The sequence below is a fragment of the Macrobrachium nipponense genome, chromosome 26, assembly GCF_015104395.2.
Source record: "Macrobrachium nipponense isolate FS-2020 chromosome 26, ASM1510439v2, whole genome shotgun sequence".
Classification (NCBI taxonomy): domain Eukaryota; kingdom Metazoa; phylum Arthropoda; class Malacostraca; order Decapoda; family Palaemonidae; genus Macrobrachium; species Macrobrachium nipponense.
The window spans coordinates 31,897,689-31,924,818 of NC_087215.1; the positions used below are offsets into that span (position 1 = coordinate 31,897,689).

Here is a 27,130-nt window from a genome sequence, read left to right on the forward strand (position 1 = left end):
GGCTGTACGAAGAAAGAGGTGTCTAAGAATACTATTTCTTTTTGGATACGGGAAGCCATCAGACAGGCATACTTGGCTCTTGATGATTCCATCACCACGTCTGTGCAGGCTAGATCGCATGACGTTAGGGGTATTGGTCCCTCTCTGGATCTCAAAAAGAACTTGGCTGTACATAGAGTGCTGAGCGCTGGTACTTGGTTACGCCAGTCCATGTTCACCTCTTTCTATCTTAAGGATGTTGCTCACAGATCTGCGGACACGTTTTCCCTGTTTCTTGTGGTGGCTGCCCAACAGGTTGTGTAACTCATGGTTGCCCTTAACAGGGCACTTTTGTATCTTACCTAAGATGATTGTGTGGATGAGAGAATGAGTGAGTTGGCTGGTCTCCTTTCTGTTGTACCTTTCCTTCTTCCTTCGGGCGGGTTAAGGAATAGACACGTCATTCGCTGGACTGGTCTGATACAGGTGAGTAAGGTAGTCATACTGATAGTGTGGTCGCTTAATATACAAATATCAAACCCTCTATTCAGTAGCATATGCTCCACTCCTTGGCAAGGAAGAGTTGCGAGTTGTACAAACCTTGGTGTGTTATTTGCTATTGGACAGTCAAAGTTTCTCTTTGGTTCCCTATACAATGGTTCTCCCATATATCATTGTACATCACTCAGGGTCTGAGTGGTCAGATATCAATTTATCTAGCTTACCACTCAGATAATCCATTTATCTAGCTTCTCAATGGGCTTCAGTCCTCTCCAGAAGTCATTTCTTCTGGAAGCTGACTGGTGGGTAGGCCCCCAGCCGGGTTAGGATGTCTTGTACCTCCCTCCAAGTATGAGTCTATCCTTTTGTTAAGACCAAAGGTTTGTTCGCGTATGAACAAATGACAAATTTTCTAAGACAATTTGTATTTTTTCATAGCTACAAACCTGAGGTCTTAACATTATAACTGCCCCCACCTCTAGCCGCCCATCTATGTTATGACATCCTAGTTGTTGGGAAAGACTGATACGTGATCATAGGTGAATGGTTTTCGACCATCCTTCGCCCGATCTACACATGCGTTGCCAGATATCACAAGATTCCTTGCTTTCATCTGTTTTTTAACCGGATCCATCTAGGCGCTAGAAATGATCCTATTCTGCCTAAAAAGAAAACAAAACGCATCAACTCCAAAAATGCGATTTTTGAGATTTTTATATCAATGAATCTTGCAAAAAGAGGACCACTCTTATCCTGAAGGTAGATTAAGCCTATCTTGCCCGTAAAGAGAGTTTAAACAGGCAAAATGCATCAACTCCACTGGTTTTCTACATTATTTGAAGGCAAAATGCATCACAACCATTCTTTTGCGCCAGAATGCATCAACTCCATAATGTTATGGACATTGATGCATTTGCCTGAAAAGGAAAGAAGCACATCATGGAGATTCTCCTTTGCAGTGGCATAATCCCACCTCTTGAAGATGAAACTAAGAGCTGTAGCAGCTACCATGAAGAGTCAGAATCATCACCACAGATATATGAGGACAAAACCAGAATTATGTTGAAGCCTCTGACAATATCTATGAAGAAAATCATGACCTGCTGAATGAAGAAAGACAAGAGGTTACTACGAACCAAGAAATTTCTGTTAAAGAACAAAGAACAGAGCTTGGACACCAGAGACAAAAACATCCACTCCTTTCACCTTGTTCTGTAAATTGCAGAAAAAGTGCAGATCACTATTCACAGAGGAGGAGAGATACAAATCCATGATGAATTTTGGAATATGCAATATGCCACACAAAAACAATGGTTGCTCGCTAGGATTTGTAAAATGCCTGTCCAAAGAAAAGACCAACAACATCGGCAAGTGCAGAAAAAAACGTCTCCCTTATATATTCCTTTCTCAATAATAAAGGAAATGAAATAAAGTTTGCCAGACATTCTTTATTCAAACTCTTGGTTACAGCAGTAATAGGGACAGTTGAACTGCTGAAAAATTCAAAGAGTCTATTGGGGGATGAACAAAGTACAGTCTGACAAAAGAGGCCGGCATATCCCAGCAAATAAGAAAGATCACTCTGTTATTATAAAACACTACAGAGAAGTACAATCCTCAATATCTCACTACAGGAGGGAGCATGCCCCAAACAGAAGGTACCTTTCATCAGAAACAAACTTGAGAGAAATGTTTGAAGATTTCAAGTCACACAATCCAGAATATGTTTGCACATACAGCACATACTATGCAATGTTCAAGAAAGACATTGGATTTGGTGAGTCTAAGGAAGACATCTGTGATGTATGTGCTGTTTACAAAACCTTCAAGAGGATGAAATCACAGACAGTGTATATATCACAAGCAAGTCACATTGCTAAGGTGCGAGCTCGGAATGCCTACAACTGAAGACAAAGAAAAAGAATGGAACTTAACGAGCAGAGTTTATGCTGTAGAATCTACAGAAAGTTCTATTGTGCCAAATATGATAACGGCCTAAAGAGTTGTATAGTCACTCCTACGCCTTATAGATTTCAATGAAACTTTTGCCAGCATAAAGGAAAAGATCGAAGGAAGGGAAGACGGCTACAGCAAAAGACAAACATTATGCAGTACTCTGGGATGAATCAACTGCAGGAAAGAAGCCAAGAACATATAACTAAGCATATCTGTCTCCTTATCCAGAAGGAAAGAGTGGAAATGACTTTGTTTGGCTGGGCATAATTGTGCAGGCATAGAACAAAAATTGGAGCTCATATAATGCCATGGTAATTCTTGTCAACTCTGATAATGAAGTTAATAGCATAAATTTTAAATATTAACCGCGGGCCACACATTCATGGCTGCCGATGGTATACATGGCCATAATGAAAAGTCCTGAGGAACCAAGGAGTATATACGATTATGAAGACCTGAAAATGGTCTTTTCAAAACTCTGTCAAGCGACTAGAAACCCTTGGTATCAACAAGAAGGATTTCTTTTTCAAGATACCAGCAATCAATAAACAGAGAAGAACAAGGTCACAAGAAGAAACAGACATACCATACTTAGAAACCCTTGTAGACGTCAAGTTTGAGAAATGGGGCAATAGATTTCATTACAAGACAACTTTCAGTATGGATAATTATCAATTTTGCAACTTCATCAAAAAAACAAAAACTGTTGAAACTATCAAGTGAACTCCTTAAGACTCCCCTGGATAATTGTCCCAGGGGTTTATCTTCAGTGAAGAAGAAACATTGTGGAGAATCTTGTATGCAAAATGCCTAAACCAGAAAGGAGGATTCTGGATAAATAGCCCGAAAACTCTAGGAGCGAAGATTTGCTGAAGAGTCATATATGTTGATCTGAAATAAAATTAGACTGTTTTTCCTAGAGATCCAAAATTAGAGTTAATTTTCAGGTTAATTTCCAGAAAGTAAGGTGTCATAATTTTTTTCTTATAACTAATACTGCAACATTTTTGAGTCTTATTTTGTGAGTTTTTGAAAAAGGATTTTTTATGTGATTTTTTGAAAAGGAAATTTTTTAGGAACAATCTAAGAATGCCAAGTCAGACTGTAGCATTCAAGTAAAAACTCTAATTTTGGATTAATTTTCTATAAAATGTTATTTGTGCAAAACTGAAGTTTATTAGTTTTATTTCAAAGTTATTCTATTTTTTTTGTTTTTTTTCTCTTTGCCTCTCATTGAAAAAGATATGAATTTTTTGTTCAATAAATAATAAATATTCTTTACCAGAGTCCAATATTTTTGTTTTAATAACCAAGAGCCTTACTTTTAAATGCCATATATTAATTTCATCACTAAAACATGAGAAAAATACACATCACGTAATTATCTAATATCATAGTAGCCAAGGTTTTCAGAGTAGAACGCATCATGTCCACACCAGGACAAAGTTAGTCTGCTTTGGACAGCGAATTTTGGTATTAGTTAAAACATTTTGCGGAATTTTAATGCAATAAAATACTCCTACTAAGGTTAACCCATATGTTGACCAAATTACAATATGCAGATAAAATTAGCAAAAGAATTATGATGAATCAAACCTTTATCATTGATTTTCTCAAAACTAAGATTTTGGAGTTGATGCGTTTTGCCTTTTGAGGTCAGTATTGTTAAGACCTCAGGTTTGTAGCTTTGATAAATACAAATTGTTTTAGAAAATTTGTCATTTTTGTTGAAATAATTATTAACTAAACAAAATTTTGCTACTAATAATGATTTATTGAAAGAAAACAATGTTCTACATATTATTCATATCCATGGAGGGGCACGTGACCACATGGCCCCGCTGTAAATCCGCCACTGCCTGCTATGCTTAACATCCAGAAAGGTACTAGCCTATTCACGGGACTTGACACATTTCGCCACTGTAAGGGATCTAATATCTCATATATAATTGATGATAAAAATGTTACTTCTGGCTGCTGTGCTTTTTCCCTACTCTCAGAATATGATTGTTCTTTCAGAGGACGGTGATGTTTATATTTGGGGTGGCAATAGTGAAGGTCAGCTGGGGTTGGATGTCATAAGACAGTTATCACCAAAACTGCTTGTTTTGAAAGAACCAGTAGTTAGCATTGCTTGTGGCTACTACCACACCGTTGCTGCAACAGGTAAGTGGTGGTACAGTACGTACACGTATAGTATTACCTTGGTTTTCATTTCATAAGATGTATTAGATATTTATTATTTCAGAAGATTCACCTGCCATTTCTTTGGATATTGTTGAACTTGACAGGGTAATTTAGAGCTGTGCAAAATTTAAGTGAATTTTTCAAGCCTCTCATTGTGTATTTATATGGTTTTGTAATATAGATTGAGGTATGGACATTTATGAACTTATTATTCATCCTTTATTAAAGAATTTTTTGCCTGAATAAACATTTTGAAGATATTTTAAGGCAATTTTTCTATTTTTATTTTTCAGCTATAGTATTCAGTATTGATGCTTTTTAAGACTTGACAATTTTTTGTATTAGCAACTGCAGGTAGTCCCTGGTTACAGCGGAATTCTGTTCCAGCCAGCTGTAAGTTGGAAATCACTGTAACCCGACATCGTAAGAAAGATTTATAAAATGAGAGAGAGAGAGAGAGATTTATATAATCCTGGGGAAAGAACATGTTTGTAATCTTTGCGCTGTTAATAAACCAGTTTTCTACCCTCTTTATGGGAGGTACCCGCTTATAGTGAATCATCCCTTAGGAGGGACCTACTTATAGTGAACCCTCCTGGTGGCTGCAACTCCTTAAGCTAGTTTTCTCACCTTGATATACTGCCAGCATGTTAAGGTGCTGTAATCTGGACTTTAGTGCCGTAATCCTAGTTACGGCGCTGAATTTTTTGTGAGTATATTTGAAAAAGCACTGTAAATACAGATTCCTGTAGGCCAAGACAGCTGTAACCAGGGGACTGCCTGTACATTATTAGACAAAGATTTAAAATATACTATACTGTAAGAACAATCTGCTGAGTTATAGTCTTGATTTCGTGTTGATATACTGTATTAATTCTAATCCTCTATAGAATCAGGTCGTGCTTATGCGTGGGGTGATAGTGACAATGGAAGGCTAGGCTTGTTAGAAAAAGATCAAGTCTTCCATCGTCATCCTCAAGAAGTTCCCATACCAGAGAAAGTTATTGATGTAGCAGCTGGGAGTGTGCACACACTTTTTTTAACAGGTTAGAGTTATACAATGATTGGAGCACTGACTGTTTCATTTGCTTAGCGGAGACTTTTAATTTATAACACTCATGGTTTTATGTTTATGACCTTAACACAATTTTTTTTTTTACTGAAGCACTGAACTTAATTTATTTGACATTTGGCAAGCCCAAATATCTTCCCAAAAATCTTGATATAATAATTTTTCTCTCTAAAGTTTATATATTTGACATGATGTGGGACAAGTCCATCAGAATAATAAACAATTAGTCAAACTTCTTGAATGGTTAAATTACTAAGTGATAGTAAACTTTGTCTGTGTGTGTGTGTGTGTAAAACAATAGCCAGGTGATGTTCATTTGCCTTCCGGCTGTTATAGCATCACGATTTCTTCCTTCTCTGTGATACTATGCCTATCCCTCTTGATATCTTGGTCTTTAGAATACCATTAGTACAGTATTATTTGTTTGTGTTCATTATATGGTTGTGTTTTTATGATATATATAAACATTGTCATTATGGTTTTAATCGTCTTATTGCAATTTTTCACAGTTTCTTTTTAAAAATCCATCATCTTTTGCAAATGGAAATGGAAACCTTTTTGGAATTGATTTAATTATGGCAACCTAAAACTATCAAACCCAGTGTTGGATTGTAGCATTCTTCAAACTCACAAAAAAGAGACTTTGTCATTGAAGTATATACAGGGTATGTATAAAAGGATGAACTATCATTAAACTTGAGGAAGAATGAATGAGGTTTAGGGCTTCTGTTATTCATAAAGATTGATATCTTATATATAGGTTTTCTTGAGGTGGAATTTAGTGAAAGACTGAAAAAGGCAATTCAAATAGGTGCAGGCTGAATAAATTTGAGAAATCAAATACTGAAATTACCTATAAAAGTAAGATATAACGTTATTCTGGTACGATCTGTATTCCTCTACAGGCATGGATTGTTGTATGGCAGTACATATGTAAGATTCTGTTGATTTGAAAATAAAGCTTCACAGAATATTAGAGCCAGATGGCAGGATAGAGTGAGAAGTGATACTGTAGGGGCAGTTACAAAGTTCCATATGAAGATGAGGTAGTGGGGAACTCTTATGGGTACCAGAATAGTTGATGACCCAGACCTATTTGGGTGACAACTGTGAGTTTGGAGGCTGGAGATAAGTAGAAATATGGGTAGTTGAAAACCATAGGAAGGGTCTTGAGTGGCACAATTTTATATGAGGCCTTTTTTGTGTGTAACCTTTGGAGGTAATGATGATGATGATTTATAATTTGATCATCAGTACTTGAGAATTGAAGGATGCTCTAAAGTATTTTTGAAAGACTTGGAGTAGAGTTATATTTTCTTGTAGTTTATACCATATTTGAGAGATAAGCCACTCCATATTTTCCTAGTAAGATTATGATAATTTAATGTTTTTGTGTTCAAAATATGTAAGTAGTTTTAGCAGGTCACAAAATCTCATTGAATTTTGTGAGCATTAAATTGACGGGTGCTCAAAGCTTACTTTAAAGTAATAGAATTCAGGGTCATGTTATTTTTTCATAGGAACTGTTATTGATCTGCAGTCCTTATTAACATCAGTCATTTAGGAAGCTATAAATTAATACTTAGCTATCATTAGTGAGAACTTGTTTGGTGTATTATAATTTAGGGTACTAAATGACAAGTTATATACATACTTGAAAATGTTTCCGTATTCACCTTACAAGAGTTATAAAAAGTATGATGATAAATTATTATTGTACACAAATTTGAATATTAATGGCACAAATTTGGTAATGCAGATTTCACTGTTTTTCTGAAAAGAAAAATCAACACGATAAGGGATTCAACCCGGCACAAATTCTAAACTTGTATAGTTACTTGATGAATACCTGTACTAATTTACAAAATGGTAACAGTTTAATATTGATTGCATCTACTGTACTATGACCCACCATGCAGTGTTTAGTAGTGATTAAAACTGGTGTATTGCACTTCTTTAAATTCTGAGCCTTAAGTGTTTATCATCAAAATGAAAAAGTTGCTTCTAGACACTTGATATATTTTGCTCTTAAACTGCCTCTGCAAGGAAGTACTATTTGCCCGTAGACTCTCTGTGCAAGAAAGGACATTTTGGTGTGATGCATTAATTGTTTGACATTTGTTTTATGTTGTTAATGAGGAATGTCTCTTTGCTTTTCTTTCACCTGCACAGTGTGTTGAGCATCGGCACCTGTTTGCCCACAGGATAAGGTATGTGCCACATCTTGGAAGGAGAGGAATGTGTGTTATAGGTATGTTCTGTTGGCTTCTTAGAATGTGCCTACTGATTTACAAAAGTTGAATTTCAGAATCATTTTTTAACCCATAAGCGCCAGGTAGGTTACTCATCAGACATACCTCTCTAATGTTGGGGCATGTATTTTGCTGCATTATATCTTATAGTATGTGAAAAAGGGATAGAAATGAGGCATAAACAACCGTAGACATTTATTCCAGTCTGAAGTTGTCACCATTTTTGTGGTTATGCTATAGAAAACATAGTTTTTCAAGTTTTATATTTAACACATAAAAAGGAATGTTAAATGCCTTTGGTGTATTTCTGAATGTTATTCTTAAGTTTTTATCTTAGGAATAATGTCCCATGTGAAAATTATCCACAAAGGATAATTTGTTTACATCATGCACACTGAAAAAGAACTTATCTCTGTAATAAAGAATTTATCTCTGTAATATTAGATTTTTCTCTAGAGAGAAAATTATGAACTAAACAATAAAGCATCTTAGCCCCAACCAGCCTTTAAGGTTAAACCTTGTTAGCCTGAAATACTGAAAAACATTATTTGTTAGAATATTAGTTTAAAATAAATCATTGTACATGCTATTATAAAACAATACTAAGTATGTGCAAGATGTTTGCAAGTTTATTTTTTCATTACAAACTCATTATTTGTTCATATGCAGAACAAACCTGGGTCATAACATTAGGATAAATGTTCTGGCACTAGCTGGAAACCAATAAAAAACAATAAGAATTCTTTATGCAAGGAATTAGTGGCATCTGGCATATGTCACAGAGATGAGGTAGAGGCAGGCCAACAACCCAATTTCAACTACATGATGTATTAGTTTTTTCTTATACTGCCTTTCTGTTTTTGTGTGCGTGTGTTTTGGTTTTTTGTACAAGTAACTTACCCAGCAGATATATACTTAGCTATAGACTCGGTCGTCCCGACAGAATTTCAAAACTCGCGGCACGACTCGACAGGTAGGTCAGGTGATCCACCATTCCCGCCGCTGGTGGCGGGGTCTGGAACTATTCCCGTTTCTAAGCCTAAATTTCTCTGTCGGTTGAACGGACAACACCTATTGTTCGTTCCTCCATCTTGGATTTCACTCGTTTGCCGAGAATTTGGATTGGTTTTTTTGGTGACGTATTCTGTTTTTTCTCTGGCTTGGCATACGCTTTTGTGAGGACCTGTTTTTCGACTTTGGTTTTGACTACTCTTTCACGATGTCTGCTCTAAGGCTTTCACCTATGTTTAGATTTTGCAGTAGGAAGACCTGTAAGGTTAGGCTGCCTAAATCGCATTAGATCCGCATAGTATTTGCGCTAAATGCAGGGAGAAATGAATGTTCTTTTTATTACACCTGTGTGGAATGCAAGAACCTTACGAGCTTGAATGGAAGGAAATTATCATCATATGTTAGGAAGCTTGAGAGAGATAGAGTGAGGAAGGCTTCAGCTAGGTCATCTAGTAGATCTTGCTCCTTATAACAAGAAATTAACTCTCCATCTAACAATTTTCCCTTAGCCTCAGCTGCTTCTCCCTGTTCTGAATCCAAAGATTCTTCATCAGAGAGGGAAAATGTAAAGCTTCAATTAAGAAACTTTCAAGCTCAGCTACGAGCTCTAAAACCAAGGTACGAGTGGTGATAGTGACTTTGTGCAGTGTCCCCAGTGCAGTGGGGGTGGGGGCGTCTGACCGGTTCCTCATTGCTCCTAGGCCCTAGACCTCTTCCAAACTCCCAGGACCAGGGGAGGGGAATGTCGAAAGCCGCAGGGAGGATGCAGACATCCCCACGGTCAGGCTGTCCCTTTCGGCAGTCCTGTTAAGTCCCCAGGCTGCCTCGGATTGCCGCAGAAAAGGGCGTCCTAAAGGAGTGTTTTTCGGCCTCAAACTTCTTTCCTCTCTCCTAAACGAGGATGGAGTTCGGCCTCGTTCCGCCTTCGCAAGCCCTTTGAAGAGAGCCTGGAAGGCGCCTAAAGGAGACGCTGCTGACTCCAGCCCAGAGCGTTTTCCCGAGGATTGCCTTCGGGACCTAAGAGGACTAGACAAGAGGAGCCTGCTCTTCAGGATCCGACCAAAAGAAGTTTTTTGGTTAATCTGCAAGAGCAGTTTAGCGTCGCTCGTAGGCTCTTTTGCTAAGACTCTACAAGGAGGAAGGATGTTCTCGCTCCCTGTTAAGAGTTCCGCTAAGCGTCCTTCTTCGTATAGGAGAACTCTCACGATCTCCAGGGCGTTTATCACCTTCGTCGAGAGACTCGTCGGATAGGAGTTGTTCTCCTGAGAGAAGAGCCCTTTCGCCCTATAGGCTGTCTTCCCGTAAGCGCCTCTTGACACAGCGCATCGAGCAGAAGTCCCTCGATCGTTTAGGTACAAGGAACCGGAAAACCGATTTTAGGTATCAGGATCCCTTGGGTCTTCAGGACGAGATCCAGACAGGCGCAAAGAGGCAGCAAGACGCAAGAAAAGACGTCAAGACCTCTTATTAACGCTGGATTCAGGACGTCAGGATTCTGCTAGAAGCGGGAATCCAGACGCTATGAGCCAGGACGCCATGATCAGGGCGCCAGGAGTCAGGGCGCCAGGAATCAGGGCGCCAGGATCAGGGCGTCAGGAGTCAGGCGCCAGAGTTAGGACGCAGAAAACAGGACGCCAGGAGTACGTTTAGGCGTCAAGTGTTAGGGCGCCAAGAGCCTGTTAAGCGTCAGGAATCAGGACGGCGGGATCTTTTCAGCGCCCTGAATCAGGACGCCAGGAGCCTAGCAGCGCACGAACCAGACGAACCTAGAACAACAAGAGTCTAGTAGGCACAAGAGTGTTTTGCCGACAGACAGGAGCCTCACTCTTCGTATAGGAGTGCTAATGTTCCGCGCTCCCCTTCTCGGGAAAGGAGTTTCTTCTCCCGGGAAAGAGCCAGATCACTCCAAAACGATCTCCTTCTGTAGATCAGTTGGACCAGGGTATCGGAAGACGAAGAGCCTGTAGATGTAGCAGTTTCGGACTACAGAGACTTTCTCTTTTGCTGCTAAGGAGTTCGGAGACTCCCTTCATCCTGCGACCCGCCTTCACCAGATCGTTGATGTCCAGCACTAAGCTCTCAAATCGTCTCCTTCGTTAAGATGCGCCCCCGCTCTTTGTATGAAAAAGGCATTGAAAACTTTTTTCAGAGTGGTTGAACTTCCAGAAGGGGGGAAGCGGGCAAGACAGTTTTTTCCTGCCCTACTTCCAAGTTAACAGGCAACCAGGAAGGTGGTACGAGACCAAAGAGCCGATGGGGGTTAGGTCTGCTTCTTCTTCCGCGGATGCGGATTTTGCTTCCTTAGTGGACTCTGCTAGGAGAAGTCGTTGCTGTCTGCTAAGGCGACTTTGGGGCTGTGTGAGCTGGACCACCTTCTAAAAGGGCCTCTTTAAAACCTAGAAGTTCTTCACTTTTATGACTGGGCGTTAGGAGCATTAGCGAGAGAGGCTCAGGGCACGGACTTTGTTTCCATGGGAGGAACTTTCGAGGGCGTCCTGGCTTGCCTGGGACAGAGCGGTCATGACAGTTTCTGTGGAAGTTGCCTCTCTTTTGAACGGGAGTTTTGAAGAAGAGATGTCTTTAGCTCTTTCTTAGCAGAGCAGTATCACTTGCAAGGACATCTCTTCTTTTTGCTCCTTTATCCCCCGCACCTTTTTCCACAAGAGACGGTTTAGAGAGGTTTCGAAATCTCTTACGGAGAAGGCAACTCAAGATCTCCTCACGCCCTCAGCAAGAAGTTTTTAGGCCGGCAGTGCCGATAGAGAAGAAAGAGAGACCCTCTTTTTGTTCAGCCCTTTTCGAGGGGCCTCCTCTTCTAGAGCCCCTCTTAGAGTCGAGACCAGAGAAAGAGTAGACCATCTAGAAGGTCCTTCTGGGAAGTCTAGATGAACAGCAAGTCCTCCAGACGAAAGTAGGCGCCAGGCTACTCCACTTTGGGGCCAAAGTCTGGGCGCAGAAGGGGAGCGGACTCCTGGTCCCTCTCTATCCTGAAAAAAGGATACTTTGATCCCTTCAGGGAAAACCTCCTCCCTTGGACGACACTCCAAGGGAAGTTGACCGCCAGATACTCGGATCCGGTCCGAAAGCTTCTATGTTGCAAGCAGTGTAACAGATGATTTCCAAGGAGGCGGTAGAACTGGTTCAAGATCTCCCAGTCCCCAGATTCTACAATCGGCTATTCCTGTACCGAAAGCATCGGGGGATGGAGACCAGTTCTAGAACCGGTCAGTGCCCTGAATTTCTTTGTCTTGAAGAAGAATTTTCAATGGAGACGTCTTCCCTGTTCTATCTGCTCTTCGTCCAGGGGACTGGATGGTGTCCCTGGACCTTCAGGATGCGTATTTCCATGTGCCAATTCATCCGGCAGCAAGGAAATATCTGAGGTTCATGTTCCAAGGGAAGGAGTGTTCCAGTTCCGAGCGATGTGCTTCGGACTTTCGACTGCCCCTCAAGTCTTTACGGACATCATGAAGAATGTAGCTTATTGGCTACATCTTGAAGGATCAGGATCTCGTTATATCTGGACGATTGGCTAATAAGAGCCCATCGGAGCAAAAAATGTCTGGAGGAACCTTTTAGTTACTCTAAAAGTTGACAAATTCCTTAGACTTTTAGTAAATCACGAGAAATCCATGCTGACCTCCCCAGCAAAGTATTTTGGTCTAATCTGGGGATTCGATGGATTCTCGGGACTTTCTAGCGTATCCTTCGCAGGAAAGAGAGAACGCTGCCTAGAAAGGTGTCATCTTCTTAAGGAAAGAACATTGTTCCGCGAGGAATGGATGGAGCTGCTGGGGACCCTCTCCTCGATGGAACAGTTCGTTTCCTTAGGAGACTTTCACCTACGACCCCTTCAATTTTTATCTGAAGGAGAAGTGGGATTGGAAGTCCAACAATTCTGGGAGAGACTTTTCCAATCTCGCAACGGATCAAGGAGAATATCCGTTGGTGGTTAGATCCACAGAAAACTAAGCAAAGGAATCTCCCTTCGCTTACAGAACCCGCGCCTAGCGTTGTTTGCAGACGCCTCAGATTCAGGGTGGGGAGCGACCCTAGGTTCGCAAGAAGTGTCAGGCATTTGGGAAGGAGAACAAGTGTCCTGGCACATCAACAAGAAAGAGCTAACAGCCATTCATCTAGCTTTGGTTCATTTCGAGAACAGGTCTCAGGTCTGGGGATTCAGATTCACTCGACAACACAACAGCCCTCGCTTATATAAAGAAGCAAGGGGGGACGCATTCCTTTTCCCTGTACGAATCAGCAAAGGATCTGCTGATTTGGGCACAAGGAAAGGAAGATCTCTCTCCTCACAAGGTTTGTACAGGGAGAGAAAAATGTCCGGGCAGATCTGTTAAGCAGAAAAGAACAAGTCCTACCCACGGAATGGACTCTCAATCCTCAGATTTGCCCAACAACTTTGGCATCTGTGGGGGAAGCCCTAATATTGACCTGTTCGCGACCAAAAAACAAGAATCACAGGATTTAGAAACCTATTGCTCCCCGATCTCGGATCCTCAAGCAGTAGCAGTAGACAGCTTTCTGCTAGATTGGACGGGCTTGGACGCGTACGCCTTCCCTCCTTTCAAGATAGTAGGAGAAGTGTTGAGGAAGTTCGCTTGCTCGGAAGGACAAGAATGACCCTCATCGCTCCCTTTTGGCCGGCTCTCGATTGGTTCACAGAGGTGCTGGAGTGGTTAGTGGATTTTCCAAGATCGCTTCCACTAAGGAACAATCGTCTCAAACAACCCCACTTCGACAGGTTTCACAAAAACCTCCCCGCTCTAAGTCTGACCGCCTTCAGACTGTCGAAGGACTTGTCAGAGCAAGGGGCTTTTCACGAGAAGTGGCGAAGGCTATTGCAAGAGCCAGAAGAGTCTCCACTTCTAAAGTATATCAGTCGAAGTGGGAGTTGTTTAGAAGATGGTGTAGGGAAAAGAAAATATCCTCCTCCAGTACCTCTGTAACTGAAATCGCAGATTTTCTCCTATATTTGAGAAAAGACTGTAACCTGGCAGTTTCAACAGTGAAGGGTTACAGAAGTATGCTGGCCTCAGTTTTTCGACATAGAGGAATAGATCTGACAAACAATAAAGATCTTCATGACCTTATAAGGTCTTTTGAAACCACGAAAGAACATGTATCAAGAAGCCTAGCTGGAACTTGGATGTGGTCCTCAAGTTCCTAATGTCGAAAATTCGTACCGTCTCACGCAGCTTCGTTTAGGGACTTAACAAGAAAGTCTTTATTCCTTTTTTGCGTTAGCAACAGCCAAGAGAGTGAGCGAGTTGCAAGCTTTGGAAGGTAAAAGTGGGGTTTAAGAAAGATTCAGCGATTTGCTCCTTTCAACCATTTTTTCTAGCGAAAAATGAAAACTCCCTCAAAGCCTTGGCCAAGAAGCTTTGAGATAAAAGGAATATCTTCATTAACAGGGAGAGAACTAGAAAGGACTTTGTGTCCAGTCAGGGCACTCAAGTTCTACCTGGAGAAGAAGAAGTTGCTGAAAGGTACAGAAGAAAGTCTTTGGTGCTCTGTAAGAGATCCGAAAAGAGCGATTTCTAAGAACGCCCTTACATTCTTCATAAAAGATGTAATAAGGGAAGCTCACTTAAATGCGAAGAAGAGCATTTCAAGGTTCTCAGAGTGAGAGCTCATGAAGTGAGAGCCATAGCTACGTCGATAGCATTTCACAAAACATGGTCGCTTCAGGCTCTTATAGAGTCGACATTTTGGAGTAATTCGGTGCCTCGATTACCTAAGAGATGTAATTCGTGTTCGCCTCGAATTCCTAAGAGATGTTAAAATTTCGTACGAAAAGCTTTGCTCTGGGAGTATGTTTTCGGCGAATTCAGTGCTGGGAGAAGGGGCTGAGGCTAATCCTTCCTATTTAGTTAAGGCTTAATTACTGTTTATTGGTGGTTGTTTTTATTGGTTAATTGTCAGAGGGAATAGGGACCCTCTTACATTCATAGATTGTAACAAGACTAACATGGTCAGGTGATCGGGATTGGCTTCAGTGCTCTTTGTGATTTGTTTAATAACCTTAACTCTGTCATGTAAGAGGGCGAGTCTCCATTGATATGACAAAAGGTCAAGGCTCTACCATGTAAAGTGGGTCAGCCCCCATTGGTACGATCCAGTATAGGCTCTGTCGCGTAAGCGGGTCTAGCCCCATTGACCACGATCCAAAGAGTTATTCAACCATAGGTTCATTCCTCGTTGAAACTCTTGAGGCAAGCAGAACTCATCGACAGTAGTCATGAAGTCTTCAGCCCAATAAGGTAGGAACTATGGATTATGTTATCCAAGAACATAGGTTGTTTTTTCCCTGTTTTTTTAATGTATTTAGTTAAGTATTATTTTGTTTTTAGCTGTCTCTTGCCCGCCACCAGGGTGCCAATCAGCTAAGTATATATCTGCTGGGTAGTTACTTGTACAAAAATGATATTGTTAAGATACAATAAAGTTTTGTACATACTTACCTGGCAGATATACGATTAATGGCCCACCCCAGCCTCCCCTCAGGAGACAGGTGTAAGAGAAATTATGGCTTAGACGGGAACGGGTAGTAGTCCAGACCCCGCCACCCAGCGGCGGGAATGGTGGATCACCTGACCTACCTGTCGCGTGTGCCGCGAGTTTTGAATTCTGTCGGGACGACCGAGTCTATAGCTAAGTATATATCTGCCAGGTAAGTATGTAAACTTTATTGTATCTTAACAATATCATTTTATAATGCTGTCCAAAACCAGCTAAAAGTTCTTGTAAGCCATAGAGGAAATTTGCCAAGAAAGATTTTCTTCTTTAATACTGCTTGTTCTCAGTTGCCTCATTATTCTTCTTCCCCTTGTATAGACCTTTTCCAGTTGCTTCTTCTTTCCTTTGAAGGTTTTTCCTCTTCCTTTTTGTCCATGATTCATCTTTTGAAGTTTTAGGAGAGGAGATTTTATGCTCATGCTGCCCTGTCTTTTTTGGGGGATGTCCCCAACCCAGAAGGGTGGAGGCAGTGCCATATTGTTCATAGGCTAACAAACCTTCAGTCTTAACAATAGGATAATTTCTAGCACCTAGCTGGATCCAGTTAAATCACAGATGAACGCAAGGAATCTTGTGAGATCTGTAACACGTACGTATATCGGGTAAAGAGTGGTCAAGGACCACGAACCTACGCCACTGCGTCATCTTTTCTTAACCGCTCTCTCGGCCTTTACCCGGTTCATTGCCCGTTTCGATTGTGTTTAGTGTGTGTGGTGTGTTGCAACCTCCCCCGTCCGTGCACATGTTGCAGGCACTCCCACTTCTTCTTCTCCAGGGCCGATCTGTCGCTGTAAGGATCTCGAGGCTCCTGTCAAGAGGTCAAAGGTGTGAGTGCGTAGTTGGTGCAACTGGAGTGTTTGCCTGCCAGGATCAGATCTCATTTACCCTTCTTGCTGATCTGAGGATGAAAGAACATGGTCTCTAGGATTAAGTTTTAAGGGATGTTGACCCTACAGTTTCACGCAGGGTGGGTTTTGATAAATACCTCGACTAAAGACATATCTGTACTACCAAGGCCTCTAACATTAACGAGGATTGCTGAGATTTTCAGTTTCTCTTTTAAGTCTCTTATGACATCTCGTGCATTCCTAACTTGGACTTAATGTTAATTTTGTTTCTAGTGTTATTAGTGCAAACTCAATGGGATATTTGGAAAATTTTTTTTACATTTTTTTTGTTATATTTATGTACGTACTCTGGGGATGATCAATTCTATTTGATTTTTCTTTTGGGTTCACATAAAAACAAGTGTTGTTTTTAGGCCAGTTGTAACTGGGTATTTATGTTTGGTTCATTTTCTCAAACATTTATTTCACTGCTTGCCTTGCCCAAAAAAAGGAGTCAAAGTCAGTGCAGGGTGGATTTAATGTTGTTATTCTGGTGCAGTTTTTTATAAGCATGTTACGGACCCCCTTTATTGGGTCCTGGTGCAGTTCTTTTATTGCACTATTTATATTCTCAGTGATGTTCAAAATACTCTGCGTAAAATGGTCAGTGGAGACGAAAACAAAAGGGAAACTCAACAATATTTATTCACAACAAAAATAACATTAAGTCAACCTTGTGACTGAAAAGGAGGCGTACACTAGTCCTCAAATAATCCCGTAGGATCCCTAAACGCTAAGAAAACTAAGCCCTAGATAGAAACATGAGAGAGAACAAACACAAGAATACGTCTAAACAGGAATATATCCATACAATGGCTGGCCAGGCCAAAATCCAAATAAGGGATTTTGACGTAAGGAAAAATCTATTTCTGGGCGATTGCTCGTGTCGCCAGCGAAATATCCTTTAATCTATTATTTCTAGGGTAAATGTACTAACACATACCAGAGAATAAATAAAATAAAGAAAAAGGTCAGTATAACTGACTCGCTCTCCTCCAGGAGGGTGTCGGTATGAACACTAGGCGAGTGAGACCACAACCACGAGCCAAAATGCCAATAGAAATCTCCCACTACCAAATCCCTCCAAGAGGGGAGCCGACCCACAGGGTGAGCAGCTCGTCTACTACTACTCCATCCCATGCTGTCGACTGCTGCGCCCCTGGTGGCCATCCTGAAGTTAGCAGACAATCTTGGCGAAGGGATGGGTAGGGTGGGATTTCGCTGGCGACACGAGCCAATCGCCCAGAAATAGATTTTTCCTTACGTCAAAAATCCCTTTTCTGGGCTCAGCTCGTGTCGCTGCGCGAAATGTACCAGAGAAATAGCACAAGATTGTAAACAAAAGAATAAATTAAAATAATCATAGGTCCCAAATAAAATAAAGAAAAATTAAAAAAGAATATAATTGCTAAAAAGATACAAGTACACAGTGACTACAAAGTAACAATATGCTTAAATTACCCTTAATTCTAAACATATTTCTTAAATAATAAGTAATTTACATATGTACAGAGGTAAATTGGCTTACTGTAACAGAATGGTATCTGTGTAAAGGCATGTATCAAAATATAATAGCAATTAAAACAATCAAATTAATCAACAATGATCATATATATATCAAGGAATTGTATATGACTTAATATACAAAAACCCGTAACCATTATAAATGAGATGTATCCCCTAGCATAAAAATAAGGGGGTGGTAACATCCATGAGATCAGTATGCATAATCATCTGTGAGTGTCCCTAGCACAAAAATAAGGGGCACTCACTACCTTATTAAAAAGCAGCTAAGGCACAAGGTGAATGTAATGAACCACTGTAGGAATAGACGAAAAACTGTTGGGTGAGGCAGGTAGAAAGGAGGACTGAATCTTCTACTACAATTAAACTAGAGTCAGGGGAAAACTATGTTTCCCGCTGCTACTGCTGAAAATTTCAGAGCTTCCAAGGACTTAAGGTAATGGCGTTTGAACACTGTCGGCGATTTCCATCCGGTTATATTTTTTCAACTCATCAAAGTTCATGTGTTGGAAATAATTAATTGAGGTGGCTACTGGCCCTGACATCATGTGCTTTTGGGAAAGAGTCAGGGTTGGCTTGTTTGATAAAGTACAGGATTTGTTGCCTGATGCCTTTAATGGATAAAGTTCCACCTTTTTTCCCTCTTAAAGAGGGGCCCCGATGAGGATGAGGAGGTCCTGGATAGAAAGGCTCGTAAGGCTGAAACTGGACAAAGGGATACATCTTGTGGAAGAGGTAAAAACTTTCCAAGGTTCCCACCTCATCAAAGGATCTTCATTTTTTGCCAAAAAGCTACGTTCCGGAGAAAGTAGTACTTCCCCTGTGGGAAGGAATTGAATATGATCCGATCTCTGGACAAAGCCGACAGTTCTGAAATTCTTGCTCCTGAAGCCAAGCTTAATAAAAATAGGGTTTTCCTTAGGAGCATCATAAACGAGCATGTGTCATTATCGGTTTCGGAAGCCAGTTTTAGAACATCGTTTAAGAACCATGAAACTGACGTAGGCCTCACAGAAGGCCTAAGTCTAGCACATGCCTTAGGAATAGACGAGAAGTAGGAATCCGTCAAGTCTATGTTAAATCCAAATTGAAATCTTTTTCAAGGCTGACTTGTTGTCGTAATCGTGCTAGCTGCTAAACCTTTTTCAAAATAAGGATCTGAAGAAGGATATAGCTGAATTAACTGTCCATGATTCTGATATCTGACTCTCTCAGGAAGGTTGCTAACTTTTTGACAGCAGCATCATACTGCTCAAAGTTGAATCCCTTTTATCGGATTCCAAGAAGAGAATATTCTGAGGGTCAATATTCGCATCTCTTTTAGCCGCAAACTTCATGAAATCCATAAGTTAGGGTTTGAGAATCCCTGAGGAAGCGAACACAGTCTTCGTTTGTACTGACTGGGAGAGCTTGGGACTGGGGATCCGAAAAGGGTGGACGAAGGCCCCCAGTTCCAGAATCAGGGGGTACCAATTGCTCTTCGGCCATCTGGGGCTACTAGAGCCACTTGACCCTTGAATGTCCTGAGTTGTCCAATACTTTCATAAGGAGATTCACTGGAGGGAAGACGTAAATTTCTTCCCCAGATTGTTCCAGTCTAGAGCTAGGGCGGTCCGTGGCGTGTAAGCCAGAGGGTCCAGGTTGGGGGCTACATAACACGGTAGTTTGTGGTTCGCTTGGGATGCGAATAGGTCCACCTGAAGCCCTGGGACTCTTTGAAGGATCCATTGGAACGAACTGTCGTCTAGTGACCATTCCGACTCTAGGGTACTGATCGGGATAGGGCGTCTGCTATGACGTTTCTGACTCCAGCTATGTGGGTGGAGGAAAAGATGCCAACTGAATTGTCTGCCAGGGAGAAGATGGCTATCATGACGTGATTTAGTGACGTGACTTGGAGCCTCCTCTGTTTATGCAATGTACTACCACTGCGCTGTCCAGGACTAGCTTTATGTGGGAGTACTTTGGTGGGAGTAATCTTTCAGAGTCAAGAATACTGCCATTGCCTCCAGTACGTTTATGTAAACTGACGGAACTGAGGTGACCCAAATCCCTTGAACTTTTTGACTTGGGAGTACCCTCCCCAGCCGCTTAAGGACGCGTCTGTGTGGATGGTGATCCCTGGTGGAGGGAACTGAAGGGGGTACTGGACACTGATAGATTCTTGACTTTTGCCCACGGTCGAGCCGATTCTTTAGAATCAGAGGCACTGAGGATAGCTTGTCCCTGGACTGACATTTGCTCGTGAGCGCCAGATCCTGGTTAGGTCTTTCAATTTGGCTTTCATCAAGATGTTCGTTACTGATGCAAACTGGAGAGAGCCGAGGATCCTTTCCTGAGCTCTCCTGGATGCCAGTTTGTGATTCAGAAATTGCTTGACTGACTTCGCTATTTCTTTCCTTTTGGTGGATGGAATCGACAGAGTGTGTTGAGGATAGATTCCATTGAATGCCTAGCCACTGAAAGTTTGACTCTGGAGTGAGTCTCGACTTGGATTTGTTTATCTTGAATCCTAGATATTCTAGGAACTGGATCACTTTCAGTGTGGCCTTGTTGCATTCTTCGACTGATGGGGCCCAGATCAACCAATCGTCGAGATACGCCACTACCATAATCCCTTGCGCTTGAGCTGTTGTACTACTACTTGCGCTAGCTTCGTGAACACCCTGGGCCACGTTGAGCCCGAATGGAACTACCTTGAAGGAGAATGTCTGGTCTCCTATCTTGAATCCCAGATATGGACGGAAGTGTCTTGCAATAGGGATATGATAGTAGGCGTCTGTAAGATCGATAGAGGTGGTGACGGCCCCACGGGGAAGTAAGGTCCGCACCTGTGAGATCGTGAGCATCTTGAACTTGTCGCAGCGGATGGCTAAGTTTAAGCGGGACAAGTCTAGATTACTCTTCTTTTGTTTGAGCCTTTCTTTGGCACGCTGAACAAGCGACCTTGAAATTTTAACCTCTTGAACTTTGGCTATAGCTCTTTTCTGAAGGAGGTCCTCTGCGTATTCTGTCAATTCTTTGGAAGGAAGTTGACGGAAAGGTCTGGCTGGAGGTGGGTTCGTCAACCAGCTCCAACCCAGCCCTTTTGACACATGCTCTGAGCCCACTGGCTGAAGTTCCACCGGTGGCGAAAGTGAAACAGCCTCCCCCTCCTACCTGAAGTTTTCTTCATTGGTTCGTGTAACCAACCTCGGCCTCCTCTGAAGTGCTTTCCCCTATTGAAGGGGTCTCTCCCGATCCTCTTCCACGAAAGGACCGCTTACCTCTGCCTCCCTTGCCCGAGCGGTCATACTTCTGAGAAGCTTGACTCTCGAAGGCTTGATTGTAAGCTGGAGATGGCATATGAGGTGGGAGGGTTGAGGCTGAGGGGATATCACATAAATAGGTTGTGATGACCTTTAGACGTGGAGGGTTGGGCTGTCTGCACTACGGCACAGCTGGAACTTGCTGGGGGAAGCGCGGTTGTTTCTTTTGGTAAGGTTGGAAACGTCTGGGTTTCCTTTGGTCCCTTACCTTTGTTAGGTGTCAGGTCTTGCCTTCCTCCTAGCCGTAAGACCCAACGGTCTTTAAGCTCTGGTTCAACCTCGTAGCCTCTGCCTGTACTTCCTTAACCATGGCCTCTGGGAAGAGATCTGCGCCCCAAATGTTGGAAGAGAGTAACCTATTCGGTTCGTGACGAATGGTTGCCTCTAGCAGGACATGCTTCCTACAATTCGTTCTAGCAGTGGCAAACTCGAACATATCTGACTGCACCGTTTGAGTCAGGGCTTTGGTCATAAGCTTAAAAATTGGTTCTGAACCATAAGCCATGGTTGCTACCTCAGACATAGCCATCGAGATGATTGATCTGGCTAGTCGTGATTTTGAGTCAAATTCAGCCTGAATAAGACTATCTGGGAGCCTGGGTAGCTTTTCGCCAAACTGCTCCATAGCACAGTCAGGTTTGAGTTTGCCAGCTGAGAATGTATTTGGCAAGTCTTCCCACAATTCTCCGATTGAAGGGAGCAATGGAGATGTGGATCTGCTTCTTTCAACTGAGGCATGGGTTCCCCCTTCTGAGCTGCTGAGATGGTCGACCTTGCTATCTTGGTTAGGAACGGGAGCGGGGTACTTTCATCCATTGTGAAAATGGTAAAGGGACTTTTAAATGGTTGTACTTTGGTGTTTGAACAATCCATGTCCTCTAAACATCTGAGCCATTCTCGCTGAGCCTGGTCTCTAGAATAGAGGACTGTCTCCTTGGTACCCTATCGTCCCGAACCATAGCCGAAGGCGTGAGCCTTGGCGTATAGTCCTATAAAAGGAGGCTGTAGGCCTTCCGGGTAGAACTCGAAGTCCTCTATTCTTCGAGTTCCGAACTCCGGTATGGAGATAAGAAACCATCCTGGAAGGGGGCATATGACGCTACTCTCCAAGATTGTTCCATGGAGAAAGCCGGGCAGCGAGTCATACGGGGGAAGCTGAGATCCACTAGTGTTGGAGGTTGAGGGAGAGGCTAGAGGGGCTTCTCTTAGACCGGCTATAATAGAATCCTGAGGAAGTGATTCTGGTCCGATAGGCGAGATATCATTTGTTCCATACTACTCTTAAGGGTACCCACTAGATCGCCCACCTGTTGCAACAGGCCAGCATTGGAGTCCAAAGCCGGAGCTGCTGCAGGAGGTGGAGGGTAGGCTCTGAATAGGAACCAAAGGTAGCGGAACTGGTGATCTGCCGGGGTACGAGATCTCTCCTTGGGTTTACTTTTCGAGGACTTAGAGCCGGAGCTAGAGCCTTTAGACCTGTCTGGGCCGGGATTACGAGCCGGAGACTTACGCGAGGAAGAAGACGAGGACGTCTTCTTCGAAGACGATGACGTCTTAGTCAAGGTCATTATTTTAGACTTGATCTTAGGCCTAACCGAAGCCTCAGGAGGAGTATACAGTTCATCAGCCGTAAAAGCTTGGAAGGATGGAGAAGTTGCAGGAGTAGAAGAGACAGTCAGACTCAGGGGTGACCTTGGGTACCTGCATTACTTACCTCGACCAACAGGTCGTTCCTATACCTACCATAGGTTCAACATTAATATCCAGGGTAGCGACATCCGTGGAGATATCCTGGTCTTGTTCAGTTAAAGAGGCCGCCAGCTGTTGTTGATGAGGCAATAGACGGGTCCGCATCTACCGTGTTCGACGTTACCCCGTCGCCCTGCCTCCGGGAAAGATGAGCAATGCCAGACGCTTCTCAAGAATGTAGGGCTGACCCTTGGCGGCGTTCTTGCCAAAACCTCCGACCCAGGCCCGCAGGGTAGCCAGTGCTGTATCTCTTACTGCCGGAGCCTGTAAGAGAGGACGTATTTTAGACTTAAGAATCACTTAGAACTAAAACTTAGAGTATAACTTAAAACTAGATGTCTTAAGTTAATAAATGATGGAAACTTAAGTACTAAAAGAAGCGAATAGCAGCTAACTGGATGGTGGAATACTTACCGCCATTCCAAAAGCTGGCTCCACCAGATCGTAACATATGGTACACGTTTCATGGTACCAGACCTGGATGTCACCGTGCGGAGTCGCGCATGGAGCATGGGACCGGCAAACTTCGTGTCCACAGGGGTCCTGAAGTGTAGCGGAACATCCCGGATGCTCACAGTTGGTGGCCTGTAAGTGGGAAGACACATGAGTATCTTAGAGGGATAACACTTACAGACTAAAGGCAAAAGAACTCCGTTACATGCCGGAGCTCGGAAAAAATTTGGGCATAACCCCTCCCTGCATTGCCTGAATAGCTATAATCCCTGGAAGATCCGGTACAATATAGGGAGGGGGGGGGGATTGGTTTAAGATAATTAAGATAACTTAAAATAACTTAAACCTAAGCACAAGCGAACCGGACTAGGTCCAGTTGAAGCGGAGTGTAGTAACTCAGCTAACGGTAAGGTTAGTAGAGACCTGCTGTATGCCCCTGTCCAACTATGGTTGGACTATCTCCTTCCGCTGGATACCAGAACTCCGGTAGGGAGGAGCTCTAGTAAGGAGGGAAGGGCGAGAGGCATACGTGCTCGAGCTAACTCGGAGCGACAAGGCAGTAACGGAGGGGGGGGAAGGCCAGGGCCCCCCCACAACGTACCACCCGGCCGGACCGAGAAGCGGAGAGGTCGGATCCAGTCTGGGTCTGTCCGACTCCCTAGCCCCTCCGGTGGAGGGGAGAGGGGGAGGCAGGCTCGGGTATGTGAGGCGAGCAAGGACAGACCGACCCACCCCCGCCCGACTCTATGGAAGAGCGGGGTAGGGGGAAAGGGGACTGGGCAGGCGTCTGGCCGACCCGTGATCACACAGTGACCACGAGGCGATAACTGGGATACGGAAACCCAACCTAGGCCTAGGCCTAACCAATGATCAGAGAGAAGCTATCGGGAAGCAACCTGAACTGAAAAGCGGTAGTCTAAAGGCCCATAGGGCAAAAACCAACTGATCAGAGAGAAGCTATGTGGAAGCAACCGAACTGATCAGCGGTAGAATAGGCTCTGCGAGCCGGGACCTAGGCTAAGCCAGAAGACGCCAAAAAACTAACCTAATAAAAGACAAAATACACAAATAAATAAAATAAAAATGAAAGAAAGAAGGTAAAAAAGCAGGAGAAAAAATCCAGGAGTGTACGACTAACCCGAAGGCAAGTCTACCACTCAAAGCTAGTCAGGGGCCGATACAAAGAACCCAGACTAGGGTCTGGATAAAAAAGCCTACAAAAGGTGATAAACATGCATGCATGACAACCTGAGTAGACCTTAATAACGCGGATAATCAAAATAGAGCGTAAATGAAGGGGGGGATGTTCCAGGTATGGAAGACCAAGAACGAACCCATCACGAGGCAGGACCATGCCGCCATGCTTCCGACCCCGAGAACGTATTTATACCTAAAAAACGGCAAATACTGTCTCAGGGACGAAAAAAAACGCACTAACCGTAAATACTTGAGATTTACTTAACTTAGCTGCTGCAATAGCTGAACGCTCCATTATCGAAAATCCGAAGAAAGGGCACAAAAAAACACAGAGAGAAAAATAGCACTCTGACTCGTGCGAGCTAACGAAAAGGATGTCCACCAGGGGCGCAGCAGTCGACAGCATGGGATGGAGTAGTAGTAGTACGAGCTCTCACCCTGTGGGTCGGCTCCCCTCTTGGAGGGATTTGGTAGTGGGAGATTTCTATTGGCATTTGGCTCGTGGTTGTGGTCTCACTCGCCTAGTGTTCATACCGACACCCTCCTGGAGGGTGAGCGAGTCAGTTATACTGACCTTTTTCTTTATTTTATTTATTCTCTGGTATGTGTTAGTACATTTACCCTAGAAATAATAGATTAAAGGATATTTCGCGCAGCGACACGAGCTGAGCCCGAAATACCTATAACTATAACGAAAGAAAGAAGGTGAAGGATAAAAGTGAGAAAACACTTAAATTCCTACCTATGAATTACAATATAAACACACCAGACCGATAGGCCATAAGGACCATCAGAGTCTATAAATATTGTATAGAAAAATAGATATATATAAAAAAATCAACAAACTCCTCACACAAAACAGGGGAAACTTCAATCCAAAATAAATTCAATCGCCTTTACGGGAGGCCGTGATCCAATACATCTCAGCTCTGCAGACGAGGGAGGACATGAATACTCAGGTAACCACAGGTACAGGTTGAGTCGGAGGAGGTCCTGTCCGACAACACAAAGACAAAACTCCTACCTGGTATCTGTCTCCCTACTTGACACCTCACGAGCCAGATTGCTCCCTCAGCAGCAGCTTAAGGTGTCCTTGGGAGATAGACTGATGACTGCCCAAAGCTCCTCTAGTGCCAGCAAAAAGAACAGATGGCACTCAATACCCTAGGGAAATATATATATATCCACTAAGGTGGCAGTACGACGAAGTCGCAGGTGACAAAGTCAACTGCGTCGAATACAGGTCAACCACGACGTCGCAGGTGACAGAAGTGTACCTGCGAAGGGCAGCTCCAAAAACAAGATTCAAGGATTTCCAATAATCGCCAGCTGCAGAGGTATCAGGAAGCAAAGGAAGGCCCGAACTAACTTTAGGCGCACCGTCTTTACCAAAAGTCACCTCACAGGAGTCCTGCCGCACTCGAAAATAAACAAACCACAATCGTTTAACACGATAGTTCAAGCAATTAAGTGAGCGGGGAGGAGGCGAGAAACTATAGCGTAAACAAAACACTAAACACTTAACATTAACTGCCTAAGAAAAATAATGTACTTAAATCTAGAACAAGGTTGACTTAAATAAATTGGAAAATTACGTTACTCTAATAAAGCAAGTTTTTTAGTGTTACTACAGGTGCTTGAAAAAATTACCAGCTATCACCTCGTATGCACAGGAGCTGCCAGATCTCACAGATTCCTTGCTTTATAATTTTTGATTGTTTTTAACTGGTTACCAGCTGGTGCTTGGAAAATTATCCTATTGTTAAGACTTCAGGTTTGTTAGCTATAAAAAATACAAATTGATGAAAAAATTTGTCATATTTAATGCACTGAATATTTGCTACATACATACATATAGGGCCACAGATGATTTGTGAAAATCCAAATGATGAGAGGACCGCCATATATAAAACTCCTGGGTGTTATTAGTCTTGCATGAAGATTGAGTAGCTTACAACTTCATAAGGTAAGTAGAAATTTGTCTATATTTCCCATTGAAGATTCAAATATGTAGTATAGTGCTACTGCTGACTTGCTAAAATCCAAATACAGTGGTACCTCGACATACGAAAGGCTCAACTTTCGAAAAATTCGAGTTACGAAAGTAAATACGAAGATTTTTTTGGCTCTACATACAAAAATAGTTCAGGATACGAAAGGTTGTTGCTGTAAAGTCCTGAGATTCGCCCGGACCACCGATAACAATTTTAAAACTTGCGCACTGCCAACTGAGTAGACTCCCCACCATCCTTCCGCTCTCCCATTGGTTCCTGATGCTAGTCACCACCATAAGATCCTGCTCTCCTATTGGTCAGCATCTCTCCCATCGTGCTCTACGTAAAGGCGATCTTCTTCATCCATTGCTTTGCACCAGCGTTATCGTACCCACCCAGAATTCATTCATTCATTCACATATACGATTTCGTTTGTTAACGTAAATTCGTGTTAGCGATTTCGTTGTACTACTTTATCGTGTTGTGTGGGAACTTCTATGCAGACAAAAATGGAGATAATAAAAAA

The 27,130-nt window shown here is 42.7% G+C and overlaps 1 protein-coding gene across 1 annotated transcript in view; it reads left to right on the top strand.

The window, feature by feature from the left end:
- Positions 1–27,130, top strand: part of LOC135200156 (X-linked retinitis pigmentosa GTPase regulator-like) — a 94,939-nt gene that overhangs the window by 36,920 nt on the left and 30,889 nt on the right. The window contains exons 3-4 of the mRNA XM_064228505.1: positions 4,456–4,602; positions 5,514–5,669. Of these exons, the coding sequence (XP_064084575.1) occupies positions 4,456–4,602; positions 5,514–5,669 (303 nt within the window). The remainder of the gene's footprint in view (positions 1–4,455; positions 4,603–5,513; positions 5,670–27,130) is intronic.